We start from the raw sequence: 23,963 nt of genomic DNA on the forward strand, positions 1-23,963 counted from the left end.
TTGCAATTTTTTTCTCTCAATCAAACAAATACATTTTAAAATTTTTTGAATTAATTTAAACGTTAAATCCAAGTTTTAGGTAAAGTTTAGGTATAATGCATTACTACAACTCAGGCCCTAAAGGCGACTTCTATTATAAAAACAGTTTTGTCATTCAAGGCTTATGTTCTCAATGGAACTCAAATTGTAGATGATACTTTTCCCTTTGCAGCTACTTCAAATATTATAAGCTGCTACAAAAAATCCTGTAAAAAAACTACTGTGCTTATCACCATGGCAACAAAATATTACACTTTTGAGTATATTATCATATAGGATTTACATAAAATTGATGAGCAGTTATCAATCTTTATGTTTTACAATTAGAACTCCCAAATTTTGTTTCATATAACATTAAGGTCTCAATACCATTATTACAAAATATAACAAAAATTGGTTCTAATACTGATTTCAGCATAAAACAATATTCAAATTTGCAAGAACATTAAGAACATACAGGGGAAATTTTATCACCAAATAAAATGAATACATTTAAGAAGAACCAGAGGAGGAAAAGAGGACTGTTTGAAATTATTCAAGTCATAATAAAAGAAATCTGCTTTCAAACTGCTGAGCTAAAATTAAACACTGCTCTTCAGATTCATTAGGTTCCAAAATACAGGTAGGAAAAGGTATATAACAGGTTTCACAGGCTCGTTTTACTTTACTGAAGTTAGGGAAGGAAAGAAGAGAAGTTTATCAGCAGGGCAGAAGCGTGAGAGCTTTTTAAATCTAAATTTCAAAATAACTCTCTGTTGAATGTGAAAACCAGTTTCAGCTGATAAGAAGACAAAATTAAGAACTCAAAGCACATTAGAAGACTTTATTTTAAAATATTTTTGTGATGCAGCATCTCTTAACATACCCATTATAAACTGCAGTCTCATAAAATGCATTTACATCCATGAAAGACCTACGAATATTTATCTGAATTCATGTTTCTAATGGATCTACTTGCACCTGAACAGAGAATATCTTGGCCTCCACCAGTCACATTTGGGAAGAGTTGTCAAAGATAGCACTATGCAGACCAGATGATATTTTGTATTTCGAGCCAGGCTCACACAGCACAATAGACAACAGACTGCAGATGGTAGGGAATGTTTCTCGGATGAGAACAGAACACTAAACTGAGCGATAACTTCTCAAATTTGTAAAATACAAAAAATTTGCCTCAAAATAACTAAATAACAAAAAAATAAATTCTATCTCCTCTATAATGCTGCTGGGTTACACTACAGTTGCATTCAAATACAGAACAAATGAAGCTACATTTAAAAATGTGTCTCTCTGTTTATGTCAAGAATTTACATCTAATACAGCATATCAGGAAATATTTAAAATCAAAATATTATCATTATGCAGCCTTGCATTACTTCTACACTTACAAAATCATTCATCAACCACAATTTGGTACCTCTACTGACAGATTTACATCATGTAAAACCAACTGTTTTTCTCTGATAAAGCATTCAACACCAACACCTTTTTTGGCTCCTGGCAGTACAGATATCCAAGCCCATCCCTTAGGTCTTGATTCTTCCTGCTGGATGGGAACTGGAGCACTCAAACCCACCATCCCAGTACCACAAGCAGCAGTCAGCTGGCACAAACTGTATGTCTTTTCAAGGTATTTCATCTGTTGTCTTTGACGCTGAGTACTTAACACCAATTATCTGAATTATTAAGGACAGTCAAGGGAGCACTCACTGTGATGAGGGAAATGAGTGTATATCTTGTAGATAATACAAGAATCTCTGTAGATAACACAGGAATCTCTACAAATTTAGGTTAATATTTTCACATTAAATATTGTCAGGCTACAACCTTAAGAAAATCTTGGCTGTTGCTGCAAAAGAAGATTTAATGATATCTGACATTAATATCAACTGAAAGATCCTATTTCAACCTTGGACTAGTACCAAATGTTCCTATCGTGCTAAATGAACATAAACAGTTTGGGTTCCTGTCAAGTTCTGTCCCTGTCAAGGTATGGCAAAAAATCAAAATGGGTGAGTGACCAAAAAGATACCATTTGGTTTCTACATATCCACACACTATGCTTAAATAACAAGTTGTGCCAGGGGAGGTTTAGGTTAGATATTAGAAAGAATTTCTTTACAGAGAGGGTGGTCAGACATTGGAATGGGCTGCCCAGGGAAGTAGTGGATTCTCTGTCCCTGGAGATTTATAAAAAGAGACTGGATGTGGCACTCAGTGCCATGGTCTAGCAACTGCAGCGGTAGTGGATCAAGGGTTGGACTTGATGATCTCGGAGGTCCCTTCCAACCCAGCTGATTCTATGATTCTATGAAATTTTGGCTGCAAAACATAATCTTATATATGAATTAGGCTGCCCATACTCCCCTTCTTAAAAAACCAAAATTCCACAGATAATCCTGGATTCTCTGTAGTCTATCTTGCTTATTTGGGGAAGATCTGGAGATCAAAAAAAGTAAACAGTTTGAATGAAATAAATATGAGATACAGGGGCAGGATGATTAATTTGAGGCCACTCACTCAGGAATAGGTGGTATTTGGATATTCTATAACGTATTGTTCTTCTGGGAGTCTGCTTCAACAGAATGCGAAGCTCTGAACAATCCAATCTAGACCAAAAGGGTGTCTCAGACCTCTTCCATTGTTATCCTGCCCTTTAATTAGAGTAGGATAAACACTTCTGATTATGTTCCACCCCATTTAGTTGCAACTTATTATCCCCTACCCACCCCACCAATCCAGTGTTCTTCAGTAAATACTGCTTTAATTTATCTTCTGTTACAAGACTCTTGTCTTGTCTCTTGAGTACTACTAAAAATAATCATCACTTAACAAACATTAAAAATTTAAAGTCCCAACAAATTACCAAAGATGCAAAGGTAAAAAGAATCATCATTAATGTTTAAATCTACTTTATAACAACAAAAGATTTGCATTGCATTTATATACAGACTCCTGGTTTTGCTACATACAGTGAAAAAAAGGAATGAGAAATGAAAGGAGGGGGAATATATATATCAGAAAAAGCTTACAATTCAAAAATTTTAAAAATTAAGCATGCGTCAATATAGATTAATTTTTCTTTAATGAAAATCTTGTGGGTTTTTTGGCTATGAAATGAACTATTCTGCAACTGCCACCTTTATTTTAGACTAGCAGTAGTCAGAACCACCTACATTTTCAAATTGCTTTTATTGCCATAGAAACGTATGTTTGCTTTAACTAAAAAGGAAGTCTTCTGGCTCAGAGTCAATCATCCCCTTTCTATGTCATACACTACAGTAGACATAATTTATTCATTTCTATATCTGTATTTGCATACTCTTACGTGAGCTACATCCACCTCAGATACTATGAAAAATCACATGTGGTTTGTGTTATGTAAGATATTTATACAACATTTACGTTTAAATGAAAAGAAAATAGTGCAATCTACTCCATATAAACACAAAAGGACAGAATTACTTTAAAATTATTTATGCTCTTAAATCAATCCAATTTCAAGTGTACTTTTACTGACTTTTGCTTTAATAGCAATGTAATGTTTAGAGCAGTCATGCACCATTTTCTTAAATAATTGTAATTAAACCTTTCCACGTTCAATAAGTAATGGGAAACAGATCAGAAAACACGGAAGAAAACAGTATTTCTTCTCTCTTTAAAGCCACTGACCCCAAGGAGAATGCACATAAAAAACCTAAAGATGTTCAGAGCTAATAAAAAACCAAATATATTCATGCAGTTTTAGTAGCAGAAGAAAGATCTATGCTATTTCTGTAAAGTACTAAAATACAAGTTCTACAAGGCAAAGAAGTGGCTGGAAGTCCTCACAGGCACCAGCTCACATGGGTTTGGGCACATGGACACCCCAGGACCACCAGTGGGCTCCCACCAGCCCCTGCCCACCATTGCAGACCAGCCAACAGAACAAGGCTGCTGTGTTACAGTAAAGATGCTTGTTTTGCAATCTACATTAAAAATAATGGGGAAAACAGTCATTTCACTAGAAAAGGCAGAATAAACATGCAGAATTTACAATTAAACATACTTCAGTAGTCACAAGCAATACAGCAACTTGAACTCTCGGCAGTTTCTCAGCAATTCTACAAGCTCCTTGCAACAAAAGTGGAGAAAAATAACTGTTAGGTTTACCAATGCTAAATTCTGGCCTGAAGCCCACTCTTTAAGGGAGGAATTGGATACTCACTAGGTATGGCAGGGAAATGCAGAAATTTTTCAAGCTCCCACAACATTTAGTTACAGAACAATTCTAAATATAAATCACAATCTTGAAAAAAAATTATTTCTTCATTCATAATTCACCATGGCTGCACTGAGAGATAGCTTACTTTGACTAAATAACAACATTTTCCATAAGACTTCTGGTAAATATCTGAATATCCATAGACATTGAACTATACTGGCTTAGAAAGCATTATTTCCTATTCAACAGAAATAGTAACACTCAAGTATGTGCAGAATCACAATAAAAAAGTTCACAATCACCATTCTCCATAAATGCAGCAGTATTTACACAGAATCACAGAATATGCTGAGATGGAAGGGAACCATGAGGATCATCGAGTCCTCTGACTGTTCACAATAAAAAACCCCATACACAAGCTGACCATTACAGGAACAGTGGAGTGATCCTTTCCTCATAGGAAAAAGACATTTAACAGAATAGTGGTTCCCTGAGGGGGAAAAAAATAGTGCTTTTTTATAATAACAAATGGCTTTTCGTGAAGGAATTGTTGATGGGAGGGTTTTTTAATTTGTTAGGGAGAAGTTGGTTTGGGTTTTTTCAGCAAAAGAAAAGCCTGAAAACAGGGTAGAAAGGGACCAGTCTTACTGACCCTTTTAAAAGTTTCTTGTTTTGTTAATTGAACTAATCAGAGCTTTTTTTGTGCAGGTATTTCTAGAATATGATTGATATGCTGTTTAATACTTGTGAAAGCCACAATTTCTAAAGAGTTTATAGTAAAATTTCAAGTTTGCAATGCATTTGCTACAGTTTCACATAGAAAAATTCCAAAGCACTTTAACACTTTCAAAACAAACATATCTAAAGAAACTGCAGTTTCCCCAGACAACTGACAAGAAGAAAGGAAGTCTAAATTAATGATGAAAATTATTCACTGTGACTTATTCATGCAGCATTAGTTATCTCACACACACAAACATTTCAGCCATATAAATCCCCTCTACTCTACATGGACATTTTCCAGGAGACCAGTGGTATTTTAGAACACAAAATAGTGTAAAAATGAAGTACTAGAAAGTACTTCACTTACAGAAAAACCACAAGAAAAGAGTAATCCCACAGACACAATCTTTCAGATGACAAAAGGAAAAGACAATGCTCACCCTTCCTGTTCTTGAGTGAAATAACACATGGTGAAAGCTCTTTCCTAGGGATTTGGCTCTATAGCAAGGCTAGCACACTACTACACAGTTACTGTGCATCAAAATGCCTTAGGGGATACTATTAGAAAAAAACCCACAACCCACGACCAAAAAGCAAAGCAGAATTCTAACTTTTTCCTATCCAAAAAATTATGACTAAAACACAATTCTGAACCAGTTCATCACTTATAAAAACTACAGTCAAACAGAATTAATGTAAAGAAATAAACTATTTCTTATCTCTTTGATAAAAGCACTAGACCGAAATACATATTCTATTCAAACAGTCAACATGGAAGTACTACACCATTTCTCACTTATTTCTAAAAACTTGCTTTCTTAACACATAGGGAAAGCTCAAAAATATTTGTGTAAGGGAGCATGGATAGTTTGGGAGAAAAAGTAGCAACATACTCAGCAACAAAGGACTAACTTTTTTTTTTTTCCAAAATCCATCTTAAGTCAAACAAAACATCCACACATGGCAGCGTGCCAGTTATGATAGATGTCACAATGCTTGACAAGATTTACTGAAATGGTCAGTGTGTGAATACTTCAGATTAACTATCAGGTGGTGTGTAAGGACAGCTGCTTATTGTGAACTGAACCCTCAGGTTTGCTAGAAGAACAAAGTGTCTGGAAAGGAGGAGAGACAAAAAACCCCCAATGCCTTATTTTAAAAGGCAAGAGAAAAAGACAAGGATTGACAAAAAATAGGCAGGCAATACGCTGGTGAAGGCCTTCAGAAAGAATAAAGCCTGAGTAGACTGTAGGAAAAGAATATGGTCTTATGTAAAACAAGTAAGTGCAAACACTGTTTATAACCCATTTTCCTCTCTATTATCAAAATACTTCAATTTAAACAGGCTGTATAAACACTGTGTTCACCTGACTACAGAATCAAAGGAAAACTACTGCTATTGAAGAATTATTAACATCTGGTGGTTGGACCAAGTCCTGCCCTAGTGCAAAGCCTGTCACATAGAAGGCTGCAGACGAAGAGTCAGCTCTGCACTGAGGTGGTTCCTCTGTATTAATACAACACTGCAAAACAAGATTAATTAAAAAAAAAAAGAAAGCTTTTTTTATTTTAATGCTTATGCTGAAAAGGTTAAAATTGAACCAATAGGTGAAGATAGCTCAGTTACTTATCTGCAGCATTTACATGTAAATATTGTTATTAAAAACCTTAAATCCATTTTAGAATTTCTACTCATCTTCACAAGGTCAGAGAGCAAAGAAGCTGCAAGATTATCTCCAATTTTTGCCACAGAACCTGCTCTTAGAGCTAACTCACAGAATCATATTACTAAGCTTAGCAAAGTGTTATAATTACTCCTCAGCAGTCTATAAAAAAATTTCCCCCATACCCATTAACATTTTCACACAACACTGTACATTTTGTCTGAATCCCTCTTGCATGTAAACAGGCAGCTCAAGTGGGAGCATTCAGCTTAGAATTGTGTATTCAGTGCACATGCTGGATCCAGTAGGGAAATGATGAAGAATCAGGCCTTCCTTTCTTTTTCTTTTTTTTCTTTTCTAATTAACTGAGCTCTTGAATACCATTAGCAGCTCTAGTGGTACTGTAATTTTATAACTCCTTAAGAAAAAGTAGATCCACAATTTTGGATGAGAAACAAGTACATCAGTGTAACCACGTTAGACGAAAATGAAGTCCCAAAGAGCAAATGCTCCTTGAAGGCAGCGTGTGCCCATCTCTTGCCCGAGACTATGCAGGAAATTTAAAATTGTATTTCCCATTTCTAACACAACTAAGCTACCACGCTGTAGGCACCCCGCCTCAAACCAAGCTTGCTCTCCAGCACACTGACTCCAAGGCTCAGAGTCTTGGTTTGGCCCACTCAAAGCAAAGTGGTGAGCCTGGGGAGCACACCAGCAGCCACAAACCCTCAGGCCAAGATCTGGAAGATGTTATCTCGCTGCCATCACTGGCAAGGCTGGTGCATGGCCAGATGCCTCAAGACATGTTAAGCCAAGTTAAATGTTGTAACTTTCCCTTGGGCAGATGTATTCTGCCCTTTCATTCCTATCCCAGCATTAAAATCCTACCATCAGCTTTTACTGACACAGGCTTCTCTCCCCCAGGCCCAGTTTGCTCCCATGGGCTCCCTTCCCCATGTAACACACCATGGAGTTATGGGCAGTAAACAGGTGTCTCTCATGGGCAGTAAACAGGTGTCTCTCATTGTCTCTCTCATTTCTGTACTGAGTAAGAAATGAGAACAGGTTTGCCTCCCAACAATGTAAAAATCACCTTCTTCAGCAATTTTTTTGTCTTTTTTCCCCCTTTTCATCTTTTCTGTTGCCTTTTCTATTACTTATGTTATGCAAATTTTTGCTTTTGTTGACCAAAAATATTCTCCCCAAACCCTTCAAGTTCACTTCTGCCAGGAATCTTTTGTCCAGCTTTCCCAAAATCTCATCATATTTTTGGGTTTTTCCCCTGACTTACTGAGAAGAAACTACCGTAAATGCATAAAGTAAAAAATGCTGTTCAAAGTTTGTGCTATTATATACAAGATTTTTAATAACAGGCCAACTATTATACAACTAAGCACTACTTCTGGAAAATCAAAAAAATGTGTCTAACTTATTCCTTTCCAGAGCTGGACTGAGCTCTGAGAAGGCATGGAAATTTGGGGCAGAAGCCATTAGCTTCTAGAAACTCATCTAGTCCAAGTCAATTGGTCTACCTTATTTAAATACAAAAAAAGTAGGTTTTGTGTTAAAATATATAGATACTTTTCTATAAATTTGAAGTACTATAGCTATCCCTAACAGATAATAAACATGAAACAGAGATAATTACAATACCTGACAGCCAGCCAAAAATATCTAATTTTAGCTGCTCATATTAAGAAATAAAAATAAACTATTCTAGTTAAAATAGGAGGGGGGGAGAGCATAGAGATTTGTTTGTTTTTCAAGCACAAGTTACAAATTCCTATTCCCCTGGACATGAACAAAACATGCTATTTTTATTCATGGTCTCTATTTTAGACAGTTTTTGATTCAGAACAACCACATTCTCTCATGAAAGGATGTCAATCACGAGTCTTCAAACTCTTGAAACACTTTTTCCACTCTGAAACTTATTTTTTTCACAAAACAGATACCTGTTCCTAAACAAAGCACAGGGAGCAGCTGAATGTTCAGTGATTAACTAGTATTGGACTGCAATCCAATACTGCTTCCAGACATGTAGTCCCACAGTCAACCTCAGAAGAAGAGAAGCAGTTCTGAACTACCCAAACATCAGCAAATTCAGCTTCAATCTGTGAATAATGTCATTTGGCTTAAAACAAAATCATTATGCTCAAATTTATTGAACTGATAAGAGATGAAGCCTTTTTAATTTTATTTTCCAGACTTGTAGGTCGAATTTTCTGTAGGCTTAAGAAGCTGTGAACTAATAAAAAGCTAATAACACTGTCAGTGGAAACCTAAGTGTACTTCCAGAAATTTCATGGTAAATCTAAAGTGGGGGAAAAGAAATAAAACTGAAACAAACTGTCCCACCTTTCAGTGGGACTTCCTCTATGCTTAGAGGAAGTTTTACGAAGTTTTACTTTTCCTGCCCTTAAGGATTACCATACATGGAAGTCTGGACTTCAGGCAAAGAAGAGCTTGTTCCCAAACACACAGCTGAATCGGTCTAACAGGAAGAATGTGCTCTTCAGATGGGCAATTAACCACCATTTCCAGATAAACATTCATTTTATGTCAGTACATTGAAAACCAAGGTGGAAGATTAAGGGATTCGTTTTGGTCATAAGCCACTGAAGCAAGACTGATTCGAAACACCCTGCCAGGTAAACATGCTAACAGCAGGATTCTTGAAGTATAACCAGAGCTCTAAGATACTAGAAACAAACTATTATTTTTAAAATATAGCAGTCATATTTCTGTACAAGGTAAAAAACAATAATGTTTTTTAGATATTATATTTCTGAAAGGTCACATTTGCAAGAATAAGTCAGCCTTTTAAAAGACTTTAAGGATGGAAGAGAACCAAAAATCTTATCTCTTTTTATCAATTGTTTTATACAGTAATTCATACTTTCAATACTCCTTGCCAAGTTTTGTAGAAAGCTTTTTCTTGTTATCAGATCATACATTGAATTTAATTAGTACACTTTCTCAAGATCAAATGTCTCCATGTTTTATATGTCTGCATTGCATGAATTTTAAGTTATCCAGAGGAGTACTTTTTTATGGGTTCAACTCAAAATAAATTCCAATGGAAACATGCACAGGAAGAATTTTTGTTCTTAAGGGAAAAGACAAATAATACTTTGATATGTAAAATTGCTAAAATACAGGAATGAAACTAAGACATCACTTTCAAGTACCTCTTGCATTGGCCACACTTTACAAAATCTAGAGACAAAACCCACCTGGAACTGACCCTGGCATTTGTTTTGCCAAGCAAGAATTTCAGGCTGACATCACTACCAATCATATTGAATTTGGGGATTTCTTCAACAAATCCTTTGTTTCCTTTTGCCCCAAAGTCTTCCATCTAATTTCATGGTTACAGCTAACAAAAGCCACTTATTATCATAAAAGAAGAATTAACTTCAAATAAGGATTTTAGTGGAAGTGGAATCATTCAGAGATCTGCACAGTCCTACCAGAGCATCACAGTATTACCAAGTTTAATTAAATCAGATTCCAGCTGATGTTCAATAATAATAATAAGCATGTCTATCTCTTTTTCAACACCAAGCATGCTGGGCAATGGCCTTAGGATAAAAAGGACTCCCAGAAATGAGGGGAGAATTATGATTAAGAATGAAAACACTGCAAGCTTTTAGCATCTCCGTGGAAAGATGCATATCAAATGGTTCCAGCCAAAGCCACAGCCAAGAATACTAACAAGTTAAAATATTACTTAAAAAGAAAAGGTGCAAGAAATAGAAATATACTGGAACCAGGAAGAACTGAGGGTCCATATCTTCTGCCTAATAATATCATATTTTAAGTGACAGTTAATTGGGTTAAAATTATGAGCTGAAACCTAACAACAATGAGGTGGTTACCTTTATATCATAACACATTTATCTCCAATGGGGAAATACAAACATAAAAAAGGAGACAGACTCACTGATCCAATAGGAAACACAGAAAAACAAGTTAAGTGAGTCAAGCCTACAGGAGTGAAAGAGTGGCATGAATACATTTTTATCGGTGTCACAAAAAAAGCCTGGCTATTACAAAAAAACCCACATTAAAATAATGAAAACAAAAGAAAATGTCTAATCTAGAAGCAGTGCCCATTCTGGTACAGACACAGAATGGTAGGTTAAACAATATTACATTGTAATGATCAATTTTATAAACGGTTTGGTGAATTTCACAGAAGCAGCACGGTTCCACGCACCACTGAGCTCCAGCAGTTTTACACAGCCAGAATTAGTAAGCATAACATGTGCAAAGACATCTTCATGATCAGAAGTTGACATATGTACATGGATAACTACAAATAAAAGGCAAAGGTCCACAAACATAGCAGATAAGGTCAAGAATCTCAGCCTAATTCACGGGTTAGAGAAATGTGGGATAAATAGGGCTGGGGGAGATTACACTGCTCCCCTAGCATAATTACGATTCATAGTTACACATCCTTCATCTACACAAAAATAAATGTCTAGTCTTAATGCAAATGATGTTCATTTCATCAAGATGCTAAGTTAGTACTGTACTCATCACTACTGATTTCATGTGAAATACCATGTACCCCAGCACATCAGAGCTCAGTACAGCTACATGGAGGGGTGTGAGGAAAAGCCATGCAATTTGCAGATGCTTTCACCCAGAAAGACAGTAAAAACTGACACCTTTCTATGATTTGCACTGATCATTATAGTATTGTCAAACATATGGGAAATTAATGATCTATTTAAAATGTCTCCATTGAATGCTACAATGATTTCTTTCCAGTCAGAAGTTACCACTATACTGGCAGCCAGTAAAAATTTTACAAAAAGTGTGGTAGATAACTTTAGTGTTATGCACAAATGACTACATTAAATTCATTCCCAAGTACTTGCTCTAGAATTAAAATTACAAATCCCACCCTTTAATTTGCTTAGGAGCATAAGCTACTTCATCTATACACATGGTCTGACAAATTTGGTGGACTTCTGTGATGGGGTTACAGCAGTGATGGATGAGGGAAGGGCAACAGAAGTCATCTACCTGGACGTGTGCAAAGCATTTGACTCTGTCCCACACAACATCCTTGTCTCTAAAGTGGAGAGACATGGACTTGATGGATAAACCACTTGGTGGATAAAAAAATTGGCTGGATGGTCACGCTCAAAGATTTGCAATCAATGGCTCGATGTCCAGGCAAAGTGATGAATGACAGTCCTGAGGGGGCAGTATTGGGACACCTTTGTCAGCAACACGGGCAGAGGGATCGAGTGCTCCCTCAGCAAGTCTGCTGACTACACCAAGCTCTGTTGTGTGATCGAGACACTGCAGGGAAGGGGTGGCTTCCAGAGGGACCTTGACAGGTTTGAGAGATGGGCCTGTGTGAACCTCATGAAGTTCAACAAGACCAAGTGCAAGGTCCTGAACTTGGGTCTGGGCAACCTCAGGCACAAATACAGGCTGGATAGAAAATGGATTGAGAGCAGCCCTGAGAAGGACTTGGGGGTGCTGGTGGACAAAAAACTGGACATGAGCCAACAGTGCATGCTTGCAGCCCAGAAAGTCAACAGTATCCTGGGCTGCATCAAAGGAGATATGAACAGCAGGTCAAGAGAAGTGACTCTCCCTCTCTACTCTGCTCTTGTGAGATCCCACCTGGAGTACTGCATCCAGCTCTGAGGCCCACAAAGGATGTGGACCTGTTGAAATGAGTCCAGAGAAGGGTTACTAAGCTTTTCACACGGCTGGAGCACCTCTCCTACAAAGACAGACTGAAAGAGTTGGGGCTGTTCAGCCTGGAGAAGAGAAGACTCTGGAGAAACCTTAGAGCAGCAGCCTTCCAGTATGTAAAGGGGGCTACAAGAAAGCTGCAGAGGGATTTTTTACAGGGGAATCTAAGGACAGGATAGGGGAGAACGGCCTTAAGCTGAAGGAGGACCGTTTAGATTATATATTGGGTAGAAATTCTTTACTCTGAGGGTGATGAGACACTGGAATAGGTTGTCCAGAGAGGTTGTGGTTGCCTCATCCCTGAAGTTGTTCAAGACCAGACAGAATGGGGGCTCTGAGTAGCCTGGTGTACTAGAAGGTTCCCTGCTCTTGGAAGGGGGCTTGGAACTAGATGACCTTTAAGGTCCCTTCCAGCCCTAACCATTCTATGATTGTGTATTAAGCTCCTGTGCCAGTGCTTATCTGCACTGCTATGATTTGATTGCCTGTTTTTAACTAAAGTGCAGTACAGAACCTCTGCCTTAACTATACTAAAAACTACAATTCAGCAGCAGTGTGAGTCAGACATGTTTTCCTAGGAAGAGTTGTGCCAGAACACTCTACCAGCAATGTCTTTGATCCTTCTCTCAGCCACAAACCCCTTCTGACCATTTTATTCCATAACAATTCAGAGCCTAAGTCACGGACTGGGGATCTGTGAGATCCACAGCATATTTGAAGGGGAAGGCCACTTTGCATGTGTAAACTACTCTTTCCACAACTCTTAAGGAGCATTCTTTTTCTAAAATCTTCCTTATTAGTTCTTCTATCCTTGATTTTCCTGCCTCGCTTGTGTACTACAGCCCCACCATATGAGAGGGCAATGACATTAACAGATGCTGACTAGTTGGACTCGACAAGATTTGACTTGTCTTGCAATGTTACTGGAGAATGCAACATCCTCCCCTTCGCTTCTCAGAATGCAAGGTTACAAAACCAAAAGTCCCACTGTGAGTACAGAATAGAGCACAAAAAAGCAGTATCCATGACTGCCAGAAAAAATGTCATTTGCATAACCAGTCATGGGGAAAACCTTTGTCAAAAAGATACATTATTTTCCTGATACCAATCTGAAAATGCTAAAATATAAGCTGCTGAGCAGCATCAGCAGCACTGATTTGACTGAATGTATTAGAAAGGATAAAGAAATGTGAATCATTCACTTTACAGGTATCCCACCCCAGCTAAAGTTGGTTGCAGAAGGCATTTTTGTTATTTTGAAGACAGAAGCTACTTGATGATCACGTGAAAAATGCAATGAACTTCTATGATTTTATGACACACATTAAACCCAAACTTTAAGGTAGCTTAAACAACATAGATGAAGTTTCCCTTTGATTCATTCTTCCGTGACAAGAACAGTTGATGAAACAGTTAGAAAAGGCATTACAGTTTTTTAGTGTGGGACTGAAGAATATGTTATGGCCACATTCTGTTACTCCCTTGCAGAAAAGGAGTCAAACGCAGGCTCAGTTTCACTTAGAAACTGATGCCCTAAGGAACTGGTAAAGATGTTTGTGTATCAATCAATGAAAAAGAACATCTGTTCTTTTCCAAGAAAGAAAAGGACAAGAAAGGAAAAGGCACTTTTACCTAAAAGGAAGCCAGATTATTTTCAATCTGCAAAGTCATCTCTCCTTGAATGTTACGTACACACTCTGTCAGTTTAGGGTCATTGCATTTTTTGTGAAACTGGAATGATGTTCACAATGTCCGACAGGAATTCCTACATTCATTTGTCATTGCTATTAACTAGTGTTTTAAAAACATTGTCTGCCACAAATAGGAGAAATGAATAAAAAAAGTGTTAGAGCAATACATATAAAAAATTCCAAACAAACAAAAAAACCCTGCAACTAAAATATCCACAGCAAAGTGAAATGCAAAGTCTTTGCAGAAGCACACATTTAAGTTGTGAATACCTGAAAACCTGGCACTGAAATCATGAACAGCAAGTTACTTTTGCACTACACTGAGGATCTAGACAGCTCCTCAAGAAATGAAAGCAATTACAATTTAACACCACTTGTAAATACCACTTGTAATCCACAGAAACGTAAAAATGTATGTCTTGATGATGATACACAACATATATAACAAAGAAAAACTTGGGTTAAATGAGATGAAGTGCAATTATAATGAAGTTATAATCAAAACCAAGAGTGACCATAGCTATCTAATGCCTGCCTGCTAAGCATTATAACAAACAGGATAGCATACACTTGTAACTACCATCATTTTTTTTAAATGCCCTTAGGTGACAACTCTGAAGCTGTCAATTACCTGAGAGGAAAACAACAATTTTCTGTAACCAACCTTTCTCATAGGAATGTGATTGATTTAACCAAACTCCAGAAATAAAATCAGTTTTTGGGGGAGTGTGCAGGGGAAACCAAGAGACCCACACATCCCAGAAAATAACCTTGTAATTAGTTGCCAGTCCAAGTTACAAATGTATAGAGGACTAATTTAACAACCGAGTCAGTCCTACTACCAACACCACATTGGGTTCACAATTATGAAAAAGCATCATGGCAAAAGATTTAGAGAAACAAGGTCATACCCTATAGCCCAGTGATGGAAAATAAGGGTCTGGGTGGGCCAAATGCCTGTTCCTTTTATTTCTACAAAGCACTAAAACACAGAACTGAACAGTCCAATCCCTAATTAGGATGGAGAACCTTAGCACAGGACTCTTAAGCCCAAGCTGTTCTATGAATATCCACTTCATCACTTTTTACCAAACTAGACTCAATGAACTTCATTCTGCACTCCCCAAAGAACTCAGGAAAAAACAGTATCCAAAGCCTCAAAAAACATAATGGGAGGGAAAAAATCCAGCCCTGCTTCACACTAGCGATGAAAATTTTGAAAATCCTTTCAACTATGTGTCAAATAATTTTTTGCAGACATGTAATTATTTATTATAAGGTTCAAAGTCAAACTCGAGGCAATGAGAATAGATATTATAAGATGTTGAATCTCAATGTACACAGATGCAAAGCAACTTCCATTTTTCTTTCCACCAGCTCTGAGAAGTTAGAGTATTTTCCTATCAATGATTAAGGAAGCAAGAATTAAGATGACTCTTACTTAAGAGACTTACTTGAGATTCCCAAGTTTCAGCAGAAAGCAAAGGAAAAATATGTAGAGTGCAGAAATTCAATCAAATGGTAATCTTGTTTCATAAGTAAATAAAGTTTTGAGCAAATACAGTGTAAGGACACAAAACAGTGAAAAAAAGGATTTGATTTAGATGCCTTTTCTTTAGGCAGCAGATCAAAAGGACCTTCAGAAGTTGCCTTTACTGAAACAGAATCTCTGTATTACAGGCCTAGTTTTGTATATCTTTCAAAGGCTTCTTGACTAGAATACTGTCAACTAGGAAGGGGCCTCTGGATAATGTACAATGCCTTCTGACCTCCCTAGTGTCTGCTTGGCCTTTTCCACTGATGAAAGAAACCAAACTTTATTTATTCATTTTCACTCTTCGAGATGTGCATTCCTAAACTGATTATTTTTTTTAGTACAATGTCACATAACTGTAGGTAGTATAAACTTAGAATGCTATACAATTTTACTTTTTCCTCACTTAAGAAATCAGAGCCTAATTTAAAACTACAGGATCATAGAAATATCTATTCATTTTTGAAGCTACCAGTACATGAAATACTTAAACAGCAAAACAGACAAGAAAAAGCAAAATATCAAGTTCCCACAGGCTACAGCTTCAACATTTCTTCTGATTTTTATCTCCTCATTGATAGGCAGAGAGGCCAGCAAACATTCAGCATACCTGCTCCGACTTCTTTCTCTTCTTCTTCAATGTTGTTTTTGATACTGTCGTACTCCTCATCGATTGCCTGGTTGCCACGCATTTGAGACAGAATTCTCCGTGCTCTCTGAGTCTGGCCTTTCTGAATGAGCCAGCGGGGACTTTCAGGAAGAAACAGGAATCCAAGAAACTGTATAACCGCTGGAATAGCCGACAGGCCCAGCATGTACCTGGAAATAAATAAGTAAATAAATAAATATCTATTATTTGCCTAAAAAAACATGCTATAAGAAGATTCAGTTACAGCTACTGAAACTGCAGTTTACAGATCAAATCCTCCTCTCTTCATATTCTTTCTCACTGTAAGTTAAGGGGGCAAGAATCATATATTCTGCAAGGTCATAGAAAATATGACCCTTTCTTTCATTTCCAGGAAATCTGATGGATATGTTGACTATTCTGCCACCACTGACTCTATGGCCACTGGTCCTGAGGACACTAAGTCAGACTAAATGAAAACCCTGAAATTTCACTAGTTTAGAAAGTGATAAACCCTTCAGTGAACATAATCAGCAGAAAGAGAAAGCAAATGCACAGAGAAAAAATGGGTACTGTTGATGTCAAAAACGAGACTGAAATACTGCTAATTGTTTCACAGACACGTATAAAAAACAAACCCCAAAACCAGACAAAAAAACCAAATGCATAATTTGGTCAGTAATAGATACGTGGCCATTTTATTTTTGAAAATTTCTGTCTATAAGCAAAAACACTGAAAAAAGATCATTTCACCAGCACAGCAATTTATACCAGATCTTTTAGAGAGTCTGCTTTTAAATCTTCAGTCAGATGCAATGTTAGGTTTTAAATCAAAACTGTATTTTAGATGCCCAGGGGGTTACTATTTACAGCCTTAAGGCTAGTTCTCTACTCATCAAAGACTTTCCACTAGTTGCAGAGTTATGTTTCCAAGAATCAGCACTGACACCTGTGACAACACTCAGGGATACCATTATTCAATCCTTTTAAAGTGAGGTAAAAGAGTGTGAAAGACAAGCATACTACCAATTTTCATGGGTGGTTCTGGTCTATACACTCCATGTTTTTATATTCCTTCAATAAAACTTTATAAAGATAACAGGAACTGTGGAACAATGTAAAATTTTGTTCTGCTTTTTAAATCTCACCTTCTCCCATTTACACTTCACTGAGATTTTTTTCACTTCCATTAAAGAATTTAAAAAGTGCTGGTGTCACTTGTACATTATTTCACATCAGGAGACAGAGCCACTAAAACACCTTGAGAAACCAGTCCCTCTGAATACTGAGGTAGCCTGTACTCATAAACAGGTTCACACCTCGAGATCAGTCAGGAGACTAAGGAGATTTGCTAATCTCTCCTCTATCTCCTCTCTTCATACCCTAGGATACCTGTTTTCACACAGGTGAATCAGCAGTCTCTCACCTGGATGTTTTTACAAAGTATGCTATGAAATGAGATTGCTAATAGAGTAGGAAAGAAAGCACAACCATTATTGAAAACCTTGTTTTGGGGCAACGAACCAAATGTATTTCTAAGTCCAAATGCATTTTGAGTGAAAATGGAAAAACACTTTCTTAGAGGCATTTGTGGATTTAACAAATTAAAATGTGGGCAGTACAACATTTTGGAGAAGACTGGAGAATGGTGAAAAGAACACCCAAAAGGCAATGCAAAGAGAACATCCATCCCAGGACGATGTGCATGCCAGGCCAGCCTTCCCACCCCCAAGGTGAGTCCTCAAGTCCTTCTTAAAACCAGCCAAAATTTCCAAAAGTCATACAAGAAAATCTTGCTCTAGAAAGAACTCTGTGAGCAACTCTCTTATTTTGTAACACTTTAAGAATGGTATAGTTCATCATCAGTTAAAAAAAGAAAAGGATAAGGAAGAAAATGAATTAAAAACATAAAGCTTGTGGAAGGCTTATTAGCTGAGTAGTCTTCAGCCAACGTATCTTCACTAATGTTCTCATGCCTCATTCACTGCTGTTCTCATTCATTAATGTCCTCATTTCTTCCTATGCTCTTCTCTCTCCACAAACATTTTGCTAACTGTATACAGAATTACCTTTACACATACAGTATTGAAGCTCACCAAATTGTATATTCAATATCTTCATTGGAGTGGCATTTAGAAAGCCTTTTCTGTTTCAAATGAAGAGTAAAACAAGCCCATAGAGATTAAGAACACCATTGCTATATTCTGTCAAACTGGAAACCCTTTAGTCCCTTACATGCAGCAGAGCCTCCAGAACTAAGCAGCTGGGTACCTGCAATCACCTTAGGAGGCAAAATCAATTGAGACTCCTGAAAGCTTGATCCAAGGCTGTTAAAGCTACCAGTTGGACTCTATTGGATTGTTTATCACAGGTAAGATAAAAAAGAAAGGTACAGAAAGTGCTCCCCCACTAAATCAGTTTCCAATACACAAACTTCTGGTCAAAGTTGAGGAGAAGGAGCAGGCCAGAAGGAAAACACTGACAGTGTACATCCATTGCAAGTTCAAGAGTTGAAGCAATTTATGGATCAAGCCATTTTGATATAACCAATTTAGAGTAAAAGCAGGCAATTCTAGACATTTCATGCAGTGAGCCGGCTTCCAGAAATCTAATATAGTTCTTTCCTATACAGAGTACAAGACTTTGCGTTTGAAGCCAGATGTCTAGCAGACCTGAAAAAATCCAGCATGAAATTTAATAAGTCTGCTGTAACATTTCTTCTTCTCTGACATACTGCTGCAATACTATTAAGATGGCATTAGCAGGGTTTATAAAGCAAACCTGACATAAGGGTCAGGTTAAATATTTGTTTTCTTTGGTTTATTTTTAATTTAATATCCAGCCTTTCCAAGAACAAGAGCCAAGAAAAAGTAAGGCTCCTTACTGTTTTTTTGCAGCACTCCAATACTTAGCCATTCAGTCACAAAAAGATACAGTAATTGCTGTAATTTTTCTTCTTATATGTAATGACTCACATTTGTAATGAATTCACATTTGTGAATTCTCTCTGTGAGTTTACTGGCCACCCTTTCCAGGTGAGAGACCATCTGTACTCTTCCCTGATCAGCCTTAGCTTGCAATAAACTAGCTGGGGACAGACAGGTACACTGTCCCCAATAAACAGCTCCAGCATTGCAGCTGAGAATACCTGGATACCTCATCACTGAGGTGGTAGCCTGTTTCTGCACAATGCATTGTCAACAGTTAGACGTCACTCAATCCAAAAAAGCAGTACTTGGCACATATATAAAACACAGCATTACTACCTTAGCAGAAGTTATTCAGCACGTGCCAGTAGGCTGCAGAAACAATTGCTCCTCTCCAGAGCCTGGAAAACTGGGACCATCAACATGAGAGAAAGCTACAAACCAGGAATAGCAATGGATCGCTAAGATGGTTGTGCAACTGGAGTGTGTGACATAAAAGAAGAGGCTGAAAGAACTGGGTTTGTGCTGCCCAGAAAAGAGATGATCAAGTGAAGATCTAATTGCATCTTTCGTAACTGAAAAGAAGCTCATATAGAAGGAGACAGACTTTCTCAAATGTACCCTGTGAAAGGACAAGAGTCAACAGTCACAAGTTGCAACATGGAAAATTTAGATCGAAGATGGTGGAAAACAGTTCTTCACATTAAGAGTGACTGTATATCTAAGCAAGCTGTCTTGCAAAATGAAAACATCCATCATTGGAGATTTTCAAAGGTCAGCATCTCACACTGATCGGATTAGATATCCAAACTTCCACTCTTATTCAATCCACAGGTTCTAGGTTTTATTCATAATTTTAATTTTCTCAGTTCAGACAGATTAAAAGGCCTGAATTATAGCAGATTAGGATTTTTTAAGATCCAAACAGTAGAATAAGTTACACCAATGCAGATGTTCTTAGAACAGTTGTGCAGCATTTCAGTGGGTGAGGACCTCATTTCTATTTAAGGTATAGTGGCATATCAAAACATTGTTTTCCAAAAAGATAAAATCTGCATTTGACAATGATTATTGCCTTCCACTCAATCTTCTATGTTAATTAAACATATTTACAAAGTAACATACCAAAAGATGGTAACTTCCTTGTGTCACTGCTTGATTTGGAAACATCTGATACATTCTATATCAAAACACTGGCTTTTTGACTGATCTTTTCCAAAGCAGCCTAGCAGTCTGCTTTTGAGCTAGAGAATCTATCTTAGTTTACCTGAACAACTAAACAAAAAACAATAACACCAATACTTGTCAGATATTTTGTTAGTTTGTATTTTTCTTCCAGTATGCTAGTATTTACTTAAATACACAGATTAAAACCACATCCTCACCTCCCAAATGTCAGGGCACTAATGGGGAAAAAAAAAGACATATCCACAAAAGCTTCCTCCAGCTGAATCCCTGACCACTGAGGTAACCTGAACTCAAAAATCTACCTGACCAGAAAGTACACAATGCCTCTAACAGTAACTGTGACTCAGAGCTTCATTTCTAAATAAATACCTTTGCTTGTCTGTTTCTCCCACCCAGCCACATGCACAGGGACTCATTATGTTAGCAAATTATTAAGACTAAGAGTTAATTTAAAATAATAAAGCAACCACTACATAACTGGCATCAAGGATCAAATAATTCAGTTTCTATTTCACTTAGAAATTCATTATTGCATGCCACTAACTTTTCTCAAAATTGAGCATATCTCTTTAACTGCAAAAAGGGATTTGCAAGTCTATTAAACTAAGTTGTTCTTTCAGTGAAGGATGTTTGTCGGTTCTCCATAAGTAGACATATAGCCAGAGAATGTAGCTGCATTATAATGAAAAGGTCATCAAAAATTTCATGTAAAATGCAAAATGCTATTTTCATTTGAGCTCTAGTACCCAGAATGCACAAAGCAGAGCTAAAACTTAAAATTCAATTAAAATTAAACAAAATTGGCATGGCATCACATTTTCCTTAAGGTCAAAATGTGATATCTTTTTACAAAAGAGATAAAGGAAACAATTATATGGACAAAAAGTAAAAATCTCAAACTTCTTGAATCTCCAGTCACACACAGATTAAGCCATAAATTCATTAAGAAAACATTAACTTTTTTTATGTGTATTTATTTATATACTACGAAAAGATCAGCTTCCAAGTTCTTCTATGTACCTGGTCCCAATTGAATTGTTCCTAACTTAAACCTCAAACATCAGCACACCTAGAAGTCCCTATTCAGCTTCACTAAAAGCCAGAAAACATAAACATACTATGTTTCAAGTTTTTGGGGATGGGGAGAGGATCCTTCAAATTAGAAAGTTCCAATAGCAAAATGATTCCAAGCTGTAGCAACAGAAATCTAAGGCCCTACAACAACATGCATCCCTTTCCCAAGAGTGTTTCAAAAGAAAAGCACATATAATTAAGCATAAGTTTCCAAGAGTTGGAATGTAGAGTATAAGTTATTCCTCCTACACATTTCTGTTAATTGTTTTACTCAAGTCAGCTCTGCAAGTGAAATACCGAGCCACTGAAATTTGTCATCTCTCTCAAATGACACATCACTGCAAAGATAGCAGGTATAAGACTGCAGTCCAGAAACACTTAAGAGATGTCTACAGGAAGAACATAATATCCATAAAGTAGACTAAAAGAGATTCATATTATCCTGTAACATAAACTTTTAACTATAAAGTTATGCTACAATAGCCTTCAATTCTGATTAGATTGCTACTGCTTAGATTAAGAATATTTTAAATTCACCTCTATTTTGCACATACAGCATCATACTTACTGGAAATTTGCCTTTTGAATAATCAGTATTTAATTATTCTAAATGCAAAAGGCAAGCTATTTTCATAAACATCATGACAATTATTCAAGCTTTTGATGCATATTTATTGCTCTTCCACTTTAAAGTTTAGTACAGTCATATGTGAATATTAAGCTTAAGTGAAAGCAGTATGGATCTATTTTGGCAAGAACTAATTATTAAAGTTCCATTCCACTATACAGTTTGACCATTTTATATGTAAACAAGAATTACTATAGCTGTCAACCAAAACAAGACTATGCCAGTTTTGCTTTTAGCAAGGAAGACTCACAAACCTCCACCCATCCTTCGCGAGGTAGCTGAAGAGTCCATCCACGACACTTGCAAAAAACTGCCCTCCAGTGATGAACAGAGTGTTAATGGTGACTAATCTGCCTCTTAGGTGCGGTGGAGCAACTTCTGCGATGTACACTGGCACAGTCATAGATGCTACACCTACAAGAATAAATTCAGTTACAGTTATAAAATCGAGAGAGACACTACATTGCTTTTTCATCATAAAATACCATTTTGTGTTGGTTTGGGCTGAGGTAGAGTTAATCTTCTTCATAGTAGCTGCTATAGGGCTATGTTCTGGATTTGTGCTGGAAACTGTGTTGATAATTCGGGGATGTTTTTTTACTGAGCAGTGCTCGCACAGAGTCAAGGCCTTTTCTGCCTCACACCCCACCCCTCCAGCAAGGAGGATGGGGGTGCACAAGGAGTTGGGAGGGGACACAGCTATTCGTGCAAAAGACAGAAATGCCCACGAGGAACACACACAGGAGGACACACACACACAAACTGTAAAAACAGAGTTCAAGAGTATAAAGAGCAGAGCTGGGTGTGGCACATGCTTTGGTGGTCCAAATCCACCAACAAAGTTGCGCTCTCATTTAAAGCAAATTATATCCTTATTTCCTTAAAAGAACCTACAGTGACAACCAACAGCAATTTATTTTGTAGTTAAAACTTGAAGTGCATCGGCAACACATGCTCAAAACACATTTCAGCTGAAGTCAGATGAGTTACAACTTGAGCACAGCGAGCACAGCCAAGCACCATCAGACACCAAAACTTCCAGCCTGGGACAGCTCCAATGAGTCCACATGGACTCACACCAGCACGGGCCCGTGCCACAGCCTCGGCAAGAAAAGGGGTCAACTAAAGGCATGCTCATGACTTCTGAAGCACAACTACGGTTCCTGGCTCATGTCACAGTAGAAGGGCTTCATCTTAAAATGGCGGAGGCTTTGGCCAGCTCCCCGCTGCCTGGCTGAGTCACCAAACTAAGAGCACAAAACCATCTTTAGCAACAAGGTTAGCCTGACAGGACTGCTGGGAGCCTCCAAAAGCTCAAGCAAGGAATATATATTGTTTAATAATAAAATGGCATCAGAAGATCCTTTGTTGCGATAGGTAAACACTCACAGCAGCCTCTCAGCCTGAGAACCCAGTTCCCGGCAGAGTCTCCCAGGACACACCAATGATGCCTCCTCCTCCTATTGACTGAGCAACCCACACGGAATAAAAAACCCACATAAAAGTGTCAGAAAAAAAAAAGCATTAAAAATTTATTCAACCACTTTTCAAAGCCAACCAGAAGGCACCATGGAAAGAAGCATTCAAATAGTCCTTTGCATGTTTGACAGAGAAGTAAATTTTCAAGCACAACTCACTATTAGGGACATTTTTCTCGCACCTTTCATGTCAGTATTTGAACTAATGATAATTAAAGTGATGGAGACAGCGCATATACAAGGGAAAAGCCTTTACAGGAAAGCACAGGAGTGTGTCCGTTTGCTGCAAAGAAAAGCCACTGAGGACCCATCCAAGGCAGTGGCTGCCACTAGGGCAGAGGGGAAGTGCCCTACGGCTGTGGCAGCCCTGGCCCAGGGAGACTGGGCTTTCCCGCTCCCCCAGCCACCCCTCTGCCTTGGGTGTGCCACCCCACATGCCCATGTTCATTCCCCCGCTG

General features: G+C 37.6%; 1 protein-coding gene across 1 annotated transcript in view; it reads right to left on the reverse strand.

The window, feature by feature from the left end:
• SLC2A13 (solute carrier family 2 member 13) overlaps positions 1–23,963 on the reverse strand; it is a 150,140-nt gene that overhangs the window by 98,758 nt on the left and 27,419 nt on the right. Inside the window, exons 2-3 of the mRNA XM_064656298.1 lie at positions 22,282–22,441; positions 16,193–16,401 (exon numbers count right to left, since the gene is read on the reverse strand). Of these exons, the coding sequence (XP_064512368.1) occupies positions 16,193–16,401; positions 22,282–22,441 (369 nt within the window). The remainder of the gene's footprint in view (positions 1–16,192; positions 16,402–22,281; positions 22,442–23,963) is intronic.

The sequence above is a fragment of the Pseudopipra pipra genome, chromosome 5, assembly GCF_036250125.1.
Source record: "Pseudopipra pipra isolate bDixPip1 chromosome 5, bDixPip1.hap1, whole genome shotgun sequence".
In the NCBI taxonomy this organism is placed as follows: Eukaryota; Metazoa; Chordata; class Aves; order Passeriformes; family Pipridae; genus Pseudopipra; species Pseudopipra pipra.